General features: G+C 45.9%; 1 protein-coding gene across 4 annotated transcripts in view; it reads left to right on the top strand.

Annotated features, from left to right (window-relative positions):
- The first annotated feature begins 273 nt into the window (after window positions 1-273).
- The window catches only part of MAP7D2 (MAP7 domain containing 2), a 113,505-nt gene continuing 92,550 nt past the window's right edge, over window positions 274-21,228 (top strand). For all 4 annotated transcript variants that reach the window (XM_030806400.1, XM_030806399.1, XM_030806402.1 and 1 more), the window contains exon 1: window positions 274-514. In XM_030806400.1, coding sequence (XP_030662260.1) covers window positions 385-514 — 130 coding nt within the window. In that variant the 5' untranslated portion in view covers window positions 274-384. The remainder of the gene's footprint in view (window positions 515-21,228) is intronic.

Here is a 21,228-nt window from a genome sequence, read left to right as displayed (position 1 = left end):
CTGTGTACAGCCGTGTGTAAGGACGCGTGCACGCCCGTACGCGCTGTGTGAGGATTGTTGTGCACATTGCATGCACACGCTATGCGCGCGCGCCGCGTGAAAACCGGTGCGCCGTGCGTGAGAACCGGTGCGCCTATCCCACGTGCACGCCCTGCGCACGCTGTACGTGAGAACCGGTGCGCCTATCGCCCGTGCACGCCCTGCGTGCGCTGTGCGTGGAAGCGGTGCGCCTATTTGCGTGCGCTGTGCGTGGGAACCGGTGCGCTTATCGCACGTGCACGCCCTGCGCGCGCGCTGCGTGAGGACGCGTGCGCATGCGGACGCGCGCGGGTTCGGCGCGGCGCGGCGGGCTTGGCAGTGCGCCTGTGCGGCCGGCGCATCCTGATGGAGCGCGGCGGCGGCGGCTTCGGGACGGGATCCCGGCCTGAGGGGACTGCTCGGGGAACCTCTCTCCCAGGGAAGATCGCAGAACCAGGCGCGGTGCGGACGTCTCAGCCTAACTACCGGCCTCAAGGTATTATCCCCAGAGTGTGGCGGGCGCCCGAGGGCTTCGGGTTCCTGTGCGGGGGGCGGGCCCGGCGGCCCAGGGCAACGGTCCTCGAGCGTGGGGGGAAGGGGCACGGCGCAGAGCTGAGATAAACGCCCTTTCCCCGGCCCGGGATCGTCCGGACGTGCATCCAAGGGCCGCACCGCTCTCTGTGCGACTGGCGGGGTTCTTTCTTGGGGCGACCTGGGTGAGTGGGTACACATGGTGGGGTGGCTTAGGGTGGGCGGCAGGTGTGTTTGGGATGGAGGTGCCTGAGGGGGTGCTGCGGGTGCAGTCCCCGTCCTCGAGGAGCAGCCGGCATGGGGGTCGTTAGGATAAACCGAGCAGGGTTCTGGGGTTGCCCCGGCCTCTGCGCGCCGCCCTCTCTGCGTTCTGGGAAACGCGCGCGAGCGCCGCTGCAGCCCGCGGCGAAGGTGGCCCAGCTTCGCGCCTCTTGGCGTTTCCAGGGGGCAAAATCGGCGTGTCACTCATTGGCAGAGGCAGATTCGCCTGGGCGGCCAGGCGTCTGCCCCGGACCGGGTGCTCCTCCCGCCCGGATGCGCTCCCTGTCTTGGGTACGCTGCTCAGGTGGCCCGGCCGTGGCCCCCTCTTGAGGCAGCGGGGCAAACGAGGCTCTCAGCCCTCGAGGCTGCCGATGCTGGGAGCCATGGAGGGCCGGTGCCTGGCTCCCAGAAGCCAGCGAGGCAGCGGGGGAGACTTTGAGGACATTTGGCAGGATTTTAGATAAGCAGGTCTGATGCTAACGTTCTGTAAAGTGGTTGCAGGTAATGCGGGGGTGTAAGCAGCATGGAAACCGATTTCATGCTGTTTTTCCTGACAACAACTTTTTTATTTTTAGTTAATAAGGCAGGCTATTTTTAAAACATTTTTTATTGCAGTCTAATATGCATTTAAAAAACAACACAAAACTATGATTCGATGAATTATCACATAGTGAAGATGGGAGTATTTTATATACGATGGGCCAAGAAAAGGAAAGAAATCAAGAGAAATGTTCTTAAAACATGCTTTTTCACTGGGGTTGGGGGGGCGAGGGGTATTTTCTGATTGGGCCTTCAGTTGCATCATTAATAGAAGGAGGAGATAGCGTAAATCATTTCCAGTTTGTATTTTTCATTATGCTTTTTTAAAGGCAGAATTCATTAACTGTCACAGGATAACGTTATAACTACCTTTGAAATGTGTGCTTTTGTTTTTATCCTTTTTGCTTGAAACACTCAAGCTGCATCTGCTAGGGAAGAACCTGGAAACTACCCACCAGAACGACCCTCCCTGGCAGAGGCGACCTTGTATAATAAAACATTGAAAAGGAGAGTTTGTTTCAGTTTGCATTTTTATTTAGTTGAGAGCTTAAATAATAGTTTGTTTCGATGTTTTGTTGTACTCATGAGAGGCGGGGAGGGGCGGTACGGTACGATTGGGCCTTCAGTGTATCTTGGATTTTATTTGAAGGAACTTAAGGGGTTTTTTGTTTTTTTTTTATGGAAACAATTAGGGGAAGGGGAGGAGGTACTTTTGCGGGGCAGATTCTTAATAAGTTCTGTTTGCAAACTATTGTAGAATCATTTAATGCACTCTTCTGATACTAAGATTAGCTTAAGAATATCTCTCTTCATTTGAAATTGGAAATATAGAAAAATATGTGTGAAGGTTTAAAATGTGAAATAAACACCTATGTGCATTAAGGTTGGTATGGTAAAATTGGAATGTTCAATTTAGGTGCCAGGTGATACCACGATTTGTTCTTTGGGGGAGTTAGCAAGGCCAGGTACTTAAGTAAAGTCTCCTTAGAAAAATTATGATTTTGAGGTTTTATAATAATCTGTCCTGGATACTGATCATTCTTGGTTACCCAGGCCCTTAGCATTTGGGATCCATTCCTAATGAGACTTAACCTGCTTTTCTAGAGAGTCAACTATTGTTCCTAAGCTTGGGCTGGGTGCTGTGAAGGCTGCAAAATACAGAAAGACCTGAGATGTTTAGGCTGTCCAACAATTTTGTGTTGCACACTTAGGGGATATGAGTTGGCAAGTGGTTTTCCTGGGAACTGTGTAAAAGACAGCAAGGAAATACTGCTGGTGGTTTCCTCTAGAAACAGGTTCTTCCGATATTGAAATCCTGTGCATGTTCCCATTACCCCCTAGTGATGCCTTCTTTCTTTCCTTTTAATTACTTCTGAATAGAAATTACCAGATCTACTGTTCATTTTAGTGCTTGTCTGATACGCATAGTATAACAAATGAGCAAGTGCTTGTTTCAATCTGCTTAACAACCTTTAATCAGCAGATAGAATCACCAGATCTCAACCATAACATCGGACAGCATCACTGTCTCACAGACCCTGTGTCCCCCTTAGACTGAAATACTCCCTTCTCCCATTTTTCCTTCAGGAATTCACTTCCTCTAGGTTCTCTCAGTCAGAATTAATGAACTTCCTCCTGTCTGTGCCTGCAGTACCTCCAGCCAAGCACTCTTCCTCTGCCTGTATTATATTAACCTTCATGCTCCTCTAGGCAGATGGTCATTGGGTGTCTACTGTATGCCGGACTCTGCTGGCCATTGCTGTTACTAAAGCTGAGTAGACTGAGGTCCAGACTGCCTGGGTATGAATGTCAGCACTCTCTTCTTACTGTGTAATTTTGGGGAAGTTATTTGACATCTGTGAGCTTCAGTTTTCTCCCGTTTAAAATGGGCTTTAGAAGCAGTTGTCAAGTATATCACACTTGCTGGATGCAGTGGCTCACACCTGTAATCCCAGCATTTTGGGAGGCTGAGGCAGGAGGATTGATTGAGCCTAGGAGTTTGAGACCAGCCTGGGCAACAAAGTGAGACCCTATCTCTAGAAAAAAAAAAAAAAAGTTGGGTGTAGTGGCACATGCCTGTAGTCCCAGCTACTCAGGAGACTGAACTGGGAGGATCACTTGAGCCCTGGAGGTTGAGGCTGCAATGAGCCATGATGGCCACTGCACACCAGCCTGGGCGAAAGAGTGAGACTGTTTCACACACACATACACACACACACACAAATAAGGGGGCTGGGGTTGCTGAAGAACAACACTGGGAGACAGAGTACTGTCTTGAGGATGAAGGAATTCATGTCTGTAAAGCAGGCCTGACACACAAGTGCTCAAGCTGATGCATTTCCTCTATTAGATCATTAGCTTGAGAGCAAGGCCTGGGTCCAGGTTATAGGCACCTCTCTCAGTGCTGCCTGGTGCAGAAGGTGACTGTGTGGTCATCCTACCCCTCCTTAGGGGTTTTGTGCACAGTAGGTCTGTGACCATTGTTTCCCGATCGCATCATGCTGGGAGCAGATACACTGGGTTGAGTGCTCATAAATCACTGATGAGTTGGATTAAAGAAATGTGTTGGGTCAGGCGCAGTGGCTCACACCTGTAATCCCAGCACTTTGGGAGGCCGAGGCGGGCGGATCACGAGGTCAGGAGATCGAGACCATCCTGGTTAACACGGTGAAACCCCGTCTCTACTAAAAATACAAAAAATTAGCCGGGCACAGTGGCGGGCGCCTGTAGTCCCAGCTACTCGGGGGGGGCTGAGGCAGGAGAATGGCGTGAACCCGGGAGGCAGAGCTTGCAGTGAGCCGAGATTGCGCCATTGCACTCCAGGCTGGGCGAAAGAGCGAGACCCCGTCTCAAAAAAAAAAAAAAAAAGAAATGTGTTGGTGGAGAAGTTTGAGATAATGGAACTGTAAAGCATGTTTCCTGAGGCCCATTGAGTTTTCCAGTGCATTCTACAGATAAATACTATTATTTAAAATATTTTTTTATTTTTTATTGTAATAACTTTCAGGGTACAAGTGGTTTTAGGTTACACGGATGAATTGTATAGTGGTGAAATCTCAGTTTTTTGTGTCCCAGTCACCTGAGTAGTATACATTATTTACTGAATTAAACTCCTTTGCCTCTTGTTCCCTAGGAAGGAGGGAATTGCTTTGCAGTAAGATGGCATTTCCTCATGTCCTTCCATCTGCATATCTTCATCCCCTGCCCTGGAGCATGAGAATATAGAGGTACAAACTGGAAGTTCAGGATAACCTCCCTCAGGGGTTCACAGTAGGGTGGGGGGCCGGACATGGTGGCTCATGCCTGTAATCATAGCACTTTGATTTTGCTTTATTTTTCTTTCTTTCTTTCTTTCTTTCTTTCCTTTCTTTCTTTTTAGATGAAGTCTCACTCTGTTGTCTAGGCTGGAGTACAGTGGCACAATCTCAGCTCACTGCAACTTCTGCGCCACCATGCCCAGGATCCCAGCACTTTGGGAGGCCGAAGCAGGTGGATCACTTGAGGTCAGGAGTTTGAGACCAGTCTGGGGTGAAACCCTATTTCTACTAAAAATACAAACATTAGCTGGGCCTGGTGGCGCACGCTTGTAATCCTAGCTACTTGGGAGGCTGAGGCATAGGATCGCTTGAACCCAGGAAGCGGAGGTTGCAGTGAGCTGACATCGTGCCACTGTACTCCAGCCTGGGTGACAGAGCGAGACTCTGTCTTGAAAGAAAAACAAAATAGGGTGGGGCCCGGTGATAGAGAGTAGATGGTTATTGGAGGCTGCGAAGGGTAGTGGGGGGTGGGAAGGAGGTGGGAATGGTTAATGGGTATAAAAAAATAGAATGAATTAATAAGGCCTGGTATTTGATGGCACAACAGGGTAATTGTAGTCAATAATAATTTAATTGTTCATTTTAAAATAACTAGTAGTACGATTGGATTGTTTGTAACGCAAAGGATAAATGCTTGAGGGGGATGGCTAACCCATTTTGCATGATATGATTATTTCACATTGCATGCCTGTACCAAAACATCTCGTGTACCCCAGAAACATATGCACCTACTACCTACTATGTAGCCACAAAAATTAAAAATTGTAAAATAAAAAAAAAAGTAGGGTGGGCCCGAGTAGCAAAGGCATTGGGTCCCCAAGAAATCGGAGTTCTTCATCCTTTTTCAAAGTTGTGTTTAAAACCATTCTTGAGCGCTTTAATCCTAAAACTGTTCAGATCGCTGGGCGCGGTGGCTCACACCTGTAATCCCAGCACTTTGGGAGGCCGAGGCGGGTGGATCACGAGGTCAGAAGTTCAAGACCAGGCTGGGCAAGATGGTGAAACCCTGTCTCTACTAAAAATACAAAAATTAGCCAGGTATGGTGGCAGGCACCTGTAATCCCAGCTACTTGGGAGGCTGAGGCAGGGAATTGCTTGAACCCAGGAGGCGGAGGTTGCAGTGAGCGGAGATTGTGCCACTGCACTCCAGCCTGGGCGACAGAGTGAGACTCCCATCTAAAAAAAAAAAAAAAGTGTTCAGATCAAGAAGAACAAGAGAACAAGTTGAGTTTGTGCCTCTAGAGTCTCTTTGGTAGTGGGAAGGACCATAAACTTCCTACAAAGTTGTATTTGGTTTGCGGCTCCTGGCTTTTTTTACTGATGGCAGCATAGGACTTGGACTTAGCAGGACCTTCAGGACAAACTGCTGAAAGTCTTTGTGATTTCTCTTCTGATATCCTAGCCATGGTGACATGGCTGCTCAAAGTCTGTCATTTCTAACCCTGCTTCTTCTCCAACATGAAAGGATGTTTTCCTCTCTTTCAGGTGCCCCATCTTCTACAGTGGCTAGTGTTTTAAAAGAACACTTTGTCTTCTTGTAATTACATTGATTGACTTAAAAAACAGAAGGATTCACAAGGTTGATTTGGGCAGGCGAGAGATGGAGATTTCTGGGGGTTGTTGGTAAATATCCTGGTGGGTCTTGTTGAGAGGATTTAATGAGATATATTGGCTGGTGATACAATGATACTGCCTGGTTTTAGGGAGTTGTTCATGTGCTAAGTTGGCTCAGGCGGCAGTTCCAGGATTTGAAAACTGCCCATGGCCCTGCCCTCCGGCCCCTTTTGAAAGGAATTTCACCAGAAGAAGGAAGAGGGGGTAGTAGAGGGCAGCTGCCCTTAGGGAGGGAGTGTCCACTGTCCACCTCACATGTGAGTCAGCCACATTTAAATATGGAGTTTACCGTCTTGGCATCTGAGGCTCTGGGTCTGACTAGGCCTTGGGATCCCGCCTCATCTGCCTCTGAGGTCAGTCTGAATGCAAGCCCCGATCTGCTTTTCGGTTGGGAAGCATTTGTTTTCCTCTTGCCTAGGAACTTTTTCTGTTTTTAAAAGCCTTGTGACTAGCAGAGTTTGGGTTGTCATTTAAGTGAAGGGAAAACAGGTATGAGTGAGTCACATGCATGCAAAGCATTTGAGGGAACAGCAATTATGCCAAATGGCTGAGATCCTTGGAATGACAGGGTCTGTCCCCAGGGCTCCTAGCTTCTGACCAGTGCTGGGTTCCTTCACCACCTAAAAAGACTTGGCTTTTCCTCTCAGTGCCAAATAGGTTGGTGCCTTGCAGCCCCCAGGCAACCCTTTGGAATGTTCCTTGCTCCTTTGTCATCTCACCCTCTTCATCCCTCCCACCCTCTGTGTTTCTATAATAACAGCTTTATGGCCGGTCATGGTGGTTCACACCTGTAATCCTAGCACTTCAGGAGGCTGAGGCCCACAGATCGCTTGCACTCAGGAGTTCAAGACCAGCCTGGGCAACATGGCAAAACCCTGTCTTCACAAAGAATACAAAAAATTAGCTGGGTGTGGTGGCACGTACCTATAGTCCCAACTACTTTAGGGACTGAGGCGGGAAGATTGCTTGAGCCCATGAGGTTGAGGCTGCAGTGAACTGAGATTGTGCCACTGCACTCCAGCCTGGGTGACAAAGTGAGAGCGTGACTCAAAAATAAAAATAAACAGCTTTATCATCTCTATAAAATTCATATGCCATGTATTCCACCCATTTAAAGTGCACAATTCGATGTTTTTTAGTATATTCACAGAGTTGTGCAGCCATCACCACAATCAATTTTAGAACATATTCACCACCCCACAAAGAATCCCCATACTCATTAACATTCTTCATTCCCCCTGGCCTCACAACCACCGATCTGTCTATATAGAGACCTCGAGACTTCTGCCGGGACAGTCTTCAGCCTTTGGTGCCGACACGCGTTGCAATTGCCTAGAAGTCTGTGGGTGGGTCTTCATGCATTAGAGGTTTAGAAACCAGTATTCTGCATACTCTGTCCTTCAGGTCCAAGACGCGCTTTTACCCTGAAGCCTTGCCTTTTCACGTCCTGTACATTCCCACTCTGCAGGGCCTGCAAAGCACTCAGAACCTGAATGTAACGTACACAGCAGTCTGCAGTTATATACTGCACATGTTCATTTTAGCTTCCCAGACAGTAATGGCCGCTAATTGTTGAGCACTTATGTGCCAAGTATCAGTATAAGCACTTACACATTATTTTACTTTCATCCTCACAATCACTTTATATTCTTTTTGTCATTTCAGAGACGTTTCAGTTATCTATTATTGTGTAACAAACCACTCCAAAACTTATTTCTCATAGTTCTGGGGGTTGCCTGGGCTTACTGGAGAAGTTCTGCTGCTCCATTTGGGGTCACCTGGAGTCCCTCATGCTGGTACAGTCTGCTGGTCTGCGGGGAGCTCAGTTGGACTTGAAATGTCCAAGATGGTCTCTCATTGTCCAGGTACCTAATCACAGGGAGTCTGTCCTGGACTTGCTAACAGCGTGGCTGCTGTGCTTTGAATGGGGAAGCAGAAGTTGCCAGTTCTCTTAAGGCCTGCACTTAGAAGTCCCAGAATGTCATTTTTGCTGCGTTCAGTAGTAGCAAGTCCCAAGCCCAGCCTAGATTCAAGGGGAAAGGAAATAGACTCCACCTCTTAATGTGAGGACAGCATGCACCTACTGGGAAATGAGAAATTGTTAGTGTCCCTTTTGGGGAATATCTACTGTAATAGGTAAGTACAGTCGTTCCTTGGTATCCGTGGGGGATTTGTTCCATCACCTCTCAAGGACACCAAAAATCAAGGATGCCCAAGTCCCTGATGCAAAATGGTATAGTATTTGCATGTAACCTATGCATATCCTCCCTTATACTTTTTTTTTTTTTTTTGAGACAGAGTCTCACTTTGTCATCCAGGCTGGAGTGCAGTGGCACGATCTCAGCTCACTGCAGCCTTGACGTCCCAGGTTCAAGCAATCCTCCCACCTCAGCCCTTCCAAGGAGCTGGGACTATAGGCGTATACCTCTATGTCTGGCTCATTTTTGTTTTGGTTTTGGTTTTTTTGAGACAAAGTCTTGCTCTGTCGCCCAGGCTGGAGTGCAGTGGTGCGATCTCTGCTCTCTGCAACCTCTGCTTCCTGGGTTCAAGCGATTCTCCTGCCTCAGCCTCCCAAGTAGTTGAGACTACAGGCATGCACCACCATGCCCGGCTAATTTTTGTATTTTTAGTAAAGATGGGGTTTTACCATGTTGGCCAGGCTGGTCTCGAACTCCTGACCTTGTGATCCACCTGCCTTGGCCTCCCAGAGTGCTGGGATTACAGGCATGAGCCACCACGACTGGCCCAGAGCTGAGAATTTTTAACCTCCCGTGCCACTGTGCCTCCACGGATGGATAATAAACTCCTTTCGTGCATGAGCTGTGTCTCCCACATCTGCTCTACCCCTCTGAGGATCTAGCTCAGTACTATCTAGCCACATCTTACAAAGATCTTGTATGCCTTTTACTTAGTACACAGTTGTTTTTCTCCCCAAAGGCGTTGGGGATCTCATTTCTTAGAATTATAGCAAAAATGTTACTAAAATGCTTAGAGGAAGAGAAGTTCCATTTAATGGAATTTCCTAGTTTACCAGGAATGAACCCCCCATCCTCTCTGTGCCCACAATTATTGTTAAGGATCTGAAGATACCCTTAATCGGCTTCCTGCCTTTGGACACTGTGTTGGGTACGATTGAGGTTCTTGCTGTAACTCTGGTCATTGCTCTAGAAGGACCCTGGAAGATTCTCTGATACTCTAGGATAGTGTGTCTCAAACTAACTCTGGTAAAGGAGTAGTTTTTTTTTTTTTTTTTTGTAAATTTCCAATCTGCTGTTGACCAATATCTTGGTAAAACACAATAAAGAAAAATATATGAAAGACATGGAAAATACAAGTCCCAATTTTTAAATATCAGGTTAGATTAATATTAGATTTAAAGAGCTCATTAAGTAACAAAATACTCTGTCCAGTAGCTGTAAATGTTCTAAATGCATGCCCTCGGTGGGGTGCAGTGCCTCATACCTGTAATCCCAGCACTTTGGGAGGCTAAGGCAGGCAGGTGACTTGAGGTCAGGAGTTCAAGACCAGCCTGGGCAATATGGCGAAACCCCGCCTCTACCAAAAATACAAAAATTAGCCAGATGTGGTGGTGCGTACCTGTAGTCCCAGCTACTCGGGAAGCAGCGGCACGAGAATCGCTTGAACCAGGGAGGTGGAGGTTGCAGTGAGCTGAGATGGCGCCACTGCACTCCAGCCTAGGTGACAGAGTGAGACTCTGTCTCAAAAAAATAAAAATAAAAAAGAAGCATGCTCTCAATTTATGCCTTTATTCTTTATTGCAGACTGATAATGAATAATAAAGAGATTGTGCTCCCTCCCCACAGCCCATCAGGGTTAGGCTGCTCAGGGTTTCCTGAAGAAAAAACAAACAAACAAACAAACAAAAAAACATAAAAAAGAGAGACTGGCACCTGTCCACAGGACGCACTTTGAATAGCTCTGCTCTGGGCCAGTATTTCCCAAAGGGTATGGTACATAAGAGGGTTTTAGATTGCATGTGGACAGACTTATCTTTTTAACTTTAGGTTAATAGTTCTGTTGATTCTTCAATTTATTTTAAAACTACAACTAGTACCTCGCATTACAGTTTCTGAATATTTTCGGAATGAGTAAAAAGTGAAAAAAATACAAAAACTAAGCGAAAATAAGTCAATTTAAAGAAAAAGACTATCCACTGGGCCTGGCCTCTAGGAAAAAAATTTTAAAAAGAGAAAGACCAAATAATAGAAGTCAGTGCTGGCTAATACAAACAGAATGCTAGCCACATATGTAATCTTAATTTTTCTAGTAGACACATTAAGAAAAAGAAAAAAGAAACAGGTGAAATTAATATAATACAACTTACTTAGTCAAGTATATTCCAAAATATTATCTTTCAGCATGTAATTAATTAATTAATTTTAGGGGGGGCAGGAAACAGAGTCTCTCTCTATCCCCCAGGCTAGAGTGCAGTGGCGTGATCCTGGCTCACTGCAACCTCTACCTCCCCGGTTCAAATGGTTCTTATGCCTTAGCCTCCCAAGTAGCTGGGATTATAGGCACATGCCACCACACTTAGCTAATTTTTATATTTTTAGTAGAGACAGGGTTTCACCAGGTTGTCCAGGCTGGTCTTGAACTCCTGACCTCAAGTGATCTGCCTGCGTTGGCCTCCCAAAGTGCTGGGATTACAGGTTTGAGCCACCGCACCCAGCCCCTTCATCCTCTTACATACCAAGTTCTCTCCCTTAACCACACTTTGCTTCCCCAAGGTAGGTAAAATTTGGCAAAACAACCAACCAACCCTGGCTTCCCCTGTGTGAAACCAGGTCCCTCACAATCCTCTCCAAGGATGAGCATTCCTTCTGTCTCTGCTCAAAGAACCAGACAGCACATTAGATTTCATCATTTTCCCCACCGCCCTCTGCTGAGGGCTACCCCGAGCCTACCGCCCTTGCCGTCGTTACTAAACCTCCAAAGTTCATCAGCTCTGTGTGTAGTCCTTTTTTTTTTCTTTGTAGAGGCAGGGTTTCACTCTGTTGCCCAGGTTGGAGTGCAGTGCTGCCATCACAGCTCACTGCAGCCCCAACCTCTCAGGCTCAAGTGATCCTCCCACCTCAGCTCCCAAGTAGCCAGGACCACAGGTGAGTGCCCCCATGCCCGGATCATTTTTGAATTTTTGTTTTTAAATAGAGACAGGTCTCATGCTGGGATTACAGGCACGAGCCACCTCACCTAGCCTCAGCATGTAATTAATATTAAACATTATTAATGAGATATCTGACATTCTTTTCTTTGCAGCAAGTCTTTGAAATTCTGTGTGTATTTTACACTTCTAGTGTGTCTCCATTTGGACTGTTTGCATTTCACGTGCTCAATAGCCAACTGTGGCTAGTGGCTACTGTATTGGACTGCACTGACCTACAGCATTTCCATCACACAGGGAGTTTTGTGGTCTACACTGAGTCTCATGGTGACTAAGTATTCAGTGTGATGACTATGCTGTCAAGTATGGCGTGAAGCACAGTATGTGTGCTGTGGTAGTGAGTCCAGCTTGGATCTCTTCTGCATGGATGTAGAGGAAACGGAAACACACTTTGATAAAATGGGCTCCCCCATATCAGGCAAAGCAGGCCCGGATTCCCCAGGCTTTCGAAGGGATACCCTGATTTTGCTTTCCGCAGCCTGGGTGAAGGGAGTGCACCAAGGCTGTGACTAGTGGGTCCTCACACAGATTATTGTCTTGGGGACCTGATAGACTGTGGAAAGGGGATGGACTTGGCTTTATGGGAATTATTAAGCTGTCATCGAGGAAAATTGCTAAGGTTTGAATGTCCATTCCAAAACTCATGTCAAAATTGCCATTGTGATGGCGTTAAGAGATGGCACCTTTAAGAAGTGAGTAGGCCATGGGGCTCTGCCCTCATGAATGGATTATTGTTGAGAGTGTGTTCGGTTTGGCCCCCACTTGCTCTCTCTGTATCATGGGCTTGCTTGCCCTTTTGCCATGTTTTGATGCAGGAAGAAGGCCCTCACCAGATGCCAAGCAGATGCTGACATCACCAGCATCCAGAATTGTGAGCCAAGTAAATTTCTGTTTAAGTTACCCAGTCTGTGGTATTCTGTTATAGCCACTGAAAACAGACTAAGACAGAAAGCATGGTATTGAAAAAACATGGAACCATAACTGTGGGAGGAGAGAGCTGTATTAGCCAGCTTAGGATCTCCTGGGTTTGGTGTTGGGGTCGGGGTCAGGAATCCCTGCTGCTAGGTAGGGTCTGCTGAGTCGGGATTCAGTGGGCTCTGTGAGGTTGGATCTGGTCATCTCCCCCAGCTGGTGGCATGTCTTCCTAGTGCCTTGTCCACAGAAGCCACTTGCTGATTCTGACCAACAGATACTGATTGACTGATAGGACAGATGCCCTTAACTCTGGGAACCACACCGTTAAACAGGGAAGTTCCAGTGTATCTGGGCTGGTTCTGCCTCCATCTTTCTAGGTTTGATGTGAAAGAGCTGCCATTAGTTACAGATGGCCTTAGTGGACTGATTACCCAGCACCTGCTTCAGGGCCTGCAGGATGAGCCCCTTCCCAGACCAGCTTGTCTCCTTCCTGAGCAGTTGGTCTATCTTCAGCGTTGGACACTGATTCCTTCAGAGTTGACTCTTGGTTTAGCAACTCAACCAGTGTGGTACTCTGGTTGCTATGGTAGATGTATGGGATTAACTCCCTTTTCAGCTCCATTTTTTATCCCTACCCTTGTTTTTCTCTTTCTCTCCTACTTTCTGTATTTATTTCTATTGTATTTTATATAAGCAATCTTAATCTTTTCTGGAAGGAGGGAGGGAGGGCAGGAAATGACTTCGCAGCTGGAGTCTCACCAGGCACCTGCAGCCCTTTATTAAGCAGTGCTCTATGTCCCTGTTTCAGAACAACACCTTAATATGTGCTATTAACTTGAAGTAACTGTCTGAATCATAAACTGGGCAAAACCAAATTCTCCTGCCGTGCTTATTCTTAAAAACAGCCCCCCATGGGGTTCCTGTATGTTCTCTTCCTTCAATACCTAGCGCATTTTCAGCACTACACTTACCAGAGGGAAAGTGTATTGTTCATGGGGATAGCATCAACTCTTAGCAAGTTTTGCTCTTTTCTACCCTATTAATTGTATTTGTTTAGTTTTCTTCATCACCAGTCAGGGGTGACAATGGGTGGTGAAATACTGTGACAGCCTTCAGTGGAAGCTTTCCTTGCACCTGGGTAATTTTTCCCCCAGTGGAGATATGTGTTATGAATAAAATTTAGCATTGATCATTTTCATTAGCTAGATAATCAGTATTCTTAAGCAGTTGTAGTTATGTCTACAGGCCAAAAGCTCTTTTAAAAAAATCACTAATTCTAGGCCAGGCGTGGTGGCTCATGCCTGCAATCCCAGCGCTTTGGGAGGCCGAGAGGGGTGGATCACCTGAGGTCAGGAGTTCGAGACCAGCCTGGCCAACATGGCGAAACCCCCTCTCTACTAAAAATACAAAAATTAGCTGGGTGTGGTGGCGCACGCCTGTAATCCCAGCCACTCGGGAGGCTGAGGCAGGAGAATCGCTTGAACCTGGGAGGCGGAGGTTGCAGTGAGCTGAGATTGTGCCACTGCACTCCAGCCTGGGCTACATAGCGAGACTCCATCTCAAAAAAATAATAAACTAAAAATTAAAAATTATGCATTTTAATTGCCATTTTCTTACTGCAAAACATGTTCCTGCTCTCCCTTTTTCCTCTCCTCACCCGCCTAAATTTCCACTTCACTTGATTTTACTTTTGTCAGTCACAAATTTTTTTCTGAAGAGTAATTGCTTCTTATTAATAGTCCATTGAGCTCCACATATCCCTAATCTTCTGGGATGAGATTAACCCTTTTTATAGAAGAACAATTAAGTGAGGAAAATGGACTGTTTCACTATATCCTGTTCAACTTTAATTTCTCTTAGTTGTTTTAGTTTCTCTGTTTCAACCAAGAGGCCCAAGGGTTCTCAGTGCCTTTCTACTGGGGAGTGTTGAATGTCCTTTGTGGTACATAGTTTTATCTTTACTGCTTAAAAATCAAAAGGATTATTTACACTTTGGCATGTAAAGATTATATCAGAGCAAATGGCTCTTAATTCAAGCAGAGATAAGACACGCAAGGTACAACACTGTCCAATAGAACTTTCTGTGATGTTGGAAATGTTCTAGGTCAGAACTGTTCCATATGATGGCCACTAGCCACATGTGGCTGTTGAGCACTGAGGAACTGAGTTTTTAATTATTTCTAAATTTAAAAAAATTAAATTTATATCAGCACATATAGTAGTAGCTTCTGTATTGGACTGTACAATTAACTAGATGTTGACTAACCTCGACAGATTAGGATCAGGAATGAGGAATGAGTTTCAGATCTCAAACAAGTTACTTCAAACCCACCTACTCTTGGTTTCTCCTGTACAGGCTTTGATATTTGGTACTTGTCATTCAACCACTCTCAGATGCTGGTAGGCCACCAAGAACAGAACCAGCAGTTAGCTCCTTGACACTGTATCAGGTCTGTAGGACAATGATCGAACTGGTAGACAAGACTTGTTCCTGGCTCCGTGGTGGCCCTGGAGTGCCCACAGTCAGCCAGTCTTCTCTGTCCTGTCTCAACTTTTCAACTTGGCACAACTGAAGAGTAAAAAGTGGAGCCAGGGTCTTTAGTTTCACAACTTGGTTGGAGAAACCAGATTGACTTACAAGCCATTACCAAACCATTAGATAAAACCAGTAGCTAGCTATGCAGGATTTGGGTGAGCTGTGGGCAGAGCTTTTCTAGCAAAAGGTTGGCAGGGACCTCAACCACACCCTAGGCCAGAGAACCCCGTGGCAGGAAGTGAGGTTGGTGGGGCATTGGATGCGTTTGCTGAGTTAATCGTGTTCCCTATTCTCTAGCAAGTACTCAGTAAAATGGGTAAGTCTCAGCTCTTTCATTCTAGCTTGCTCCTTACAAACTGTGGCCTCAGACATTGGCCCCTAGAACTCAGTTGCTTGTCTGTACAGTGAGATTGTACACAAGGTGATCTTACTGGTGCGTTCCAACTCTGTGATGCTGTGATCCTCCACAGCTGGCCTAGGAAGCAGAGGGAAGCGTATGGCTGCTATCTACCCTTCTTGTTAGTGGGATCACCAGCCACATAGCTTAGAATGACCCCCCCCTCCCCCGCCAATTACAGCCAAACCTGAGGATTCTGCCTTCTTTTTTTTTTTTTGAGACAGAGTCTCGCTCTGTCGCCCAGGCTGGAGTGCAGTGGCGCAATCTCGGCTCACTGCAAGCTCCGCCTCCCGAGTTCACGCCATTCTCCTGCCTCAGCCTCTGCGAGTAGCTGGGACTACAGGCGCCCGCCACTACGCCCGGCCAATTTTTTTGTATTTTTAGTAGAGACGGGGTTTCACTGTGGTCTTGATCTCCTGACCTCGTGATCTGCCCGCCTCGGCCTCCCAAAGTGCTGGGATTACAAGCGTGAGCCACCGCGCCCGGCCGATTCTGCCTTCTTTATCTCTCAGGACCGCATCCCCATGGCCAGTGCTTTGGGTCAGACTCTGTCATCTAGAGCCTCACCAGTATCAGAAGAACCTTAGGGATCTCTGTCCCTCCGTCCAGGTCACTGTCCCTGTCATGGATCCATCATGTCATTCTCTTGCTTTAATCTCCTCTGACACTTGCCTAGCACTTCTTAAAGAGTATATTCTAAACTGCTGTTGGAGTTTTCAGGCATTTTGGAATGGGGCTCCAATTTACCCCTCCACCCCCATCTCTCTGGCCTGTGACCACTCCTGCTCAGAATGTTCAGCACACTTTTCACCTAGCTGCTAGTGTACATGCTGTTCTCTTTGCCTGGAATTCTTTTCCTCTCTGCATCTGCCATCTTCATTCCTGTCTACCCTGTTCATCTTTCAGTACTTGGCTCACACCTCACCTCCTCCCTGAAGCCTTCCCCAACCACACACACTTTTGGTGGTTTTTTCCCTTCTTATTCATTTTCCATTACAGCATTGATTATGAAAATGCAGATAAATCATATGCAAATAAAACTGGGATTGGCACTTGGAAACTAAAGTACACAAATCTTAAGTGCACAGTCTGATTATGTATACAACCACGTAACCCACACCCAGATCAAGATGTTAAATATTTTCAGTACTCAGAAGGCTCCTTCATGCCTCCTCCTAGTCAATACTTCTCTCAAAGGTAACCACTGTTCTCACCTCTTTTCACTATAGATTTGCTTTGCTTATTTTTAAATTGTATTAAAATAGATTCATTTAGGAGATACTTTTTTATTGTGATAAAATATATGTAACATAAAATTTACCATTTTAGCAGTTTTTAAGTGTACAGTTCAGTGGCATTAAGTACATTCATGTTGTTGTGCAGCCACCACACCACAAACCATCTCCAGAACTTTTTCATCAAGTATATCCTTGTTTGTGTCTGTTTTTTTTTTTTTTCACTTGACATTATGTCTGCAAGATTCACCTATGTTGTTACAGGTACCGATGGTTCATTTCTTTTTATTTCTGAGTAGTAGTACTTTGTGTGACTATACCACAATTTGTTTTATCAATTCTCTTGCTGATGGACATTTTTTTTTCCAGTTTTTTATTCTTTTGACTAAAACTTTTATGAATGTTATGCTTGTGCAGATACCTTGATGCCCATACATTTCTGTTGGGTACATACCTAGAAGTGGAATGGGATCTGAAATGTCACTTCATAGATTCTATATAAAGAGTGTTTGTAACCTCCTGAATCAAAATACAAGTTCCATTCTGTGAGATAAAACGGCACATCACAAAGCATTTTCACAGATAGCTTGTTTCTAGTTTTTATCGCTTGATATTCGATTTTTTCTTGTAAGCCTCAATGGGCTCAGAAATGTCACCTCGTAGATTCTACAAAAAGAGTATTTCCAACATGGTAAATAAAAACACCGGTTCCATTCTGTGATAGGATAGGCATGTGTTCAGCATTAGCGGATATTGCCAAACCATTTTCCAAAGTGGCTTGTATTCATTTCTTATTGCTGCTATAACAGATTATCACAAACTTTAGTGGCTTAAAGCAAAATAAATTTATTATCTCATAATTCCGGAGGTCAGAAGTCTTAAAATCAAGGTGTCAGCAGAGCCTTTCAGGATGCTCTAAGGGAGAATCTGGTTTCCTTGTCCTTTCCAACTTCTTTTTTTTTTTTTTTGAGACGGAGTTTCACTCTTGTTGCCCAGGCTGGAGTGCAGTGGTGCGATCTTGGCTCACCGCAACCTCCGCCTCCCGGGATCAAGCGATTCTCCTGCCTCAGCCTCCTGAGTGGTTGGAATTACAGGCATTCACCACCACACCCAGCTAATTTTATATTTTTAATAGAGACAGGGTTTCTCCACGTTGGTCAGGCTGGTCTCGAACTCCCGACCTCAGGTGATCTGCCCATCTCAGCCTCCCAAAGTGCTGGGATTACAGACTTACCATGCCCGGTTTTCCTTTCCAGCTTCTAGGGGCTGCCTGCATTCCTTGGCTCATGGCCCCTTCCTCCGTCTTCAAGGCCAGCATCATAGCATCTTCCAATCTCTTTCTCTCTTGCTCCTTCCCCTCCCTCCCCCCCAGCTCTACTTCCACTGTTACATCTCTTCTCTCTAACTCACCTACCTCTGTTGTGATTACCTTGGGCCTACTTGGAAAATCCTGGATAATCTCCCCATCTCAAGAGCCTTAACTTGATCACATCTACAGAGGTCTTTTTGTTATATGGGATAGCATATTCACAGGTTCTGGGAACTAGAACATCGACAGCTTGGGGCCAATATTTTGCCAGCCACATGGCTGTACCATTTTGCATTCCCACCACAGTGCATGAGAGTTCTAGTTCCTCCCCATCTTTGTCAGTACTTGGTATGGTCAGTCTTTTGAATTGTAGCTATACTGGTGGAGATGTAGGGGCAAGTCCAAGGCTGCCACCCCAGGCAGTGCATCCTCCTTTGCTCTGGTGATAGCTTTATTGCAACTTATAAGCATTATATTATGAATATTTGTTTACATTCCTCTGTCTTAGCCAAACTAAGCACCACTTCATAAGCAGGCTATATAGTAGCTGATTTAATAAATGGTCCTTGGATGCAAAGAACTGACTGAGGGCAGTTTTCAGCAGAGCAGGGAAGCAGAGCTAAAGATATAAATGAAAGCCCATGCTTCCAGTCTCAACTCTGCTCAGCCCCTCGGATCTGAGGGAAATAGGATTTCCCTCAATTAAAAATAGGAGTAGAGCAAAGAACCTGGCTTCCACCTTCTGCACACTGTTGTCTTTCCCAAGATAGTTAATCTATAAGTGAGTAATGCCCTAGAAGGAAATTTGGGCCTTGACTCCTATGGGTGTTGGTTGGAAGTGACTTCACTGTATATGTAAATGAGAGGAAAATACAGTTCCAGCTGGCTACTGGGGAGTCTGATCTTGGACCCTTTGCAGGGACTCAGGTTTTCCTTTTCCTTGGACTCTGCTCATGTAGCAACATACTACAGCTTCTTACTTACAGAAGGAAAGACTCCAAGGTAAGTAATGCTTTCTTGATCTCAGGGAATGTCTGTCATGTGTGTAGACTTAAATCCACCTTGGAAACTTGAGGTTGGAATGTCTGCAGAAAGTGAAGCCAGAGTAGAGATGAATTTCCAATGCCCCTGGACACAGGATGGTGGGCACAGATGTCTTCATACTAGAGAAAGAATCTTGGAAGGTGGGATTAGTATTAGACAAAAGGCAGACAGGATCATGGCTTCTTTCGGGAGCATCCTGATGGAAGTAAGTACTTTCTGGTTTCTGTTTCATTCCCTAGTTTACTTGGCTGGGCACACACCTGGTTTCATGAGGGCTGTAAGGTTTCTAGACCTCATTCTTACCTTTCTAGGCTGCCGAGGTGTTGGCAGCATTCCTGCAGCTTGGCATTGCTGTGACCTGAGTGAGAGAGAGAGAGAGAGAGAGAGCGTGTGTGTGTGTGTGTGTGTGTGTGTGTGTGTAAACTTGCAGTGTGGCAGAGGACTTCCTTGGCCCTCACAAGGTCAACCAAAACCTGGCTGGTTGGTATTTGGATCAAAAGGGAGTCGGTCTTTGAAGAAAAACATTATCTCAGGATAGGAGGTACTGTGACAGGCCTATGCCAGAGTTATTGGTCCCTGTTTAAAAATGTACTGACAGTGTCACAGCTTTAGTAATTTAATAAGTACATGTGTGGTTCACAGGCTGATCTGAAACAAGCTGGCTGTGCCAGAGTGGGGCACACCTGGGCCTTGAGTAGTGTGGATGGCACACACACCCTGAGGGTTGGGACAGCCTGAACCAAACTGTGGTAGTGTGTTTATGGAGTGCTGCTGACTTCTTAGACATCCACTTACCTCTGCCTGCTGTGTTTGAGATGTGGAAAATGTCAGGTGGCAGCATTCATGCTGAGAACTGTCCCTCTGGGATTTGGACTCCCTCTTTACTCCCTGCCATCTAGGTCTGGAGGTGATCTCGAGAAAGAATATGGGGTGAGCTGTCCTCTGTAATCAGGTGGGTGTTCACTTTTTTCCAGGACAGGCACTGGATCTCCGCTCAACAGTCTCTGGGGCTGGAGGGGTACCCTTCACCTCCTGAGTCAGGAAGCTCTTTATGTTGATACAAACATGTCTCCTCTTGCTACCCACCCTGTGGAGAGACCGGACAACCCCTTGGCATCCTTTTCACAAAACCTCTAAGTCTCCATAAATGTGGGGACCAAGAGCCTTTCTGTGGCCTACACCACTTCCAGTTGTTTAAACCATTCTGGTGTAACTTTTTATTTGGAGTTTACTCCTGTGACATTGGTGTCTCTCTTCTCTGTTTGCACAAATTGTCCATAGTGAGCCCTTTGATCTCACTTAAGAATTTCCTGCTTAACACCTTAATCTGATCACCTACTGGCTTGGCCACTAACTAGCTATAGGACCCAGCCACAGGTTAGTTTCTTGGCTTTCTTCTTTACCTGTGAAATGGGAACATATCTGAAATACTTCATGGGGTTGACAGGAGGATTGTGAAGTGATACATGGAAAGTGTTTGTAGTGCAGTGTCTTGCACAGAGGTAGTACTCTGTGAAGTAGGAGGGGAGCTTATCATCCATGTAGCCAGTACAAGGACCTAGGCTGGATGTCTATGGACATAAAAAAGATTTTTTGTTATAGTGTACACTTATATCAATATAGTCATATTAATATATTTATGTATGGTCTTTGCCTTCCAGGGAACTAGTAACCTAGTGAGATAGGTTGTCTCTAACTTACTATAATCCAAGTTGAGCATTGATAAGTACCATAAATGAAAATAGAAAAATGGACTATAAGGCTATAGATGAACAGTTCATTCTGGCTGAGAGCTGGGGTCAGTTTTTGTGCATTTATGAGTCCTGAAGGCAAGTGATTGCTTTGGGAGGGACAATCACTTATACTTTGGTGGCCCATGGTTAGCAGGACAGCACTTCCCACCTGGAAGTGGCCACTATCTTTGGCCACATTCTTCAGTTTCTGCATAGAAATGACATTTCTTTTTCTCCCACCTAGTGTTTAATTTGTGATTGAAATTCTTGAAGTATCCAGTGATGCCCTATTCAGGAGGCTGTCCAGCCAGTAACATTGCTTTTTATTCCTCGCCTAATGCAACACTGACAGTAGCGTTCATTTTTCTCTTGCTGTAAGTATGTCAAAATCTCTTATCCTAGGTCCTAGTTCTCACTGTCCTAGGTGAGCTTTCTCTTCCCACTTTGTGCAGTTAGTATTTTTCCACAGACATAGAAGAAGAAAAGAGCACTCTTATTTTTTGGCCCCACCCCTCTTTGACACACACTACTTAGGTGCTTCACCCCACACATTGGCCCAGAGCTTAAGAGAAGGTTATCTGACTGTCTGGAGC

Source organism: Nomascus leucogenys, chromosome X (genome assembly GCF_006542625.1).
Source record: "Nomascus leucogenys isolate Asia chromosome X, Asia_NLE_v1, whole genome shotgun sequence".
Taxonomy (NCBI): domain Eukaryota; kingdom Metazoa; phylum Chordata; class Mammalia; order Primates; family Hylobatidae; genus Nomascus; species Nomascus leucogenys.
This window is presented reverse-complemented; position numbering and strand designations above follow the sequence as displayed.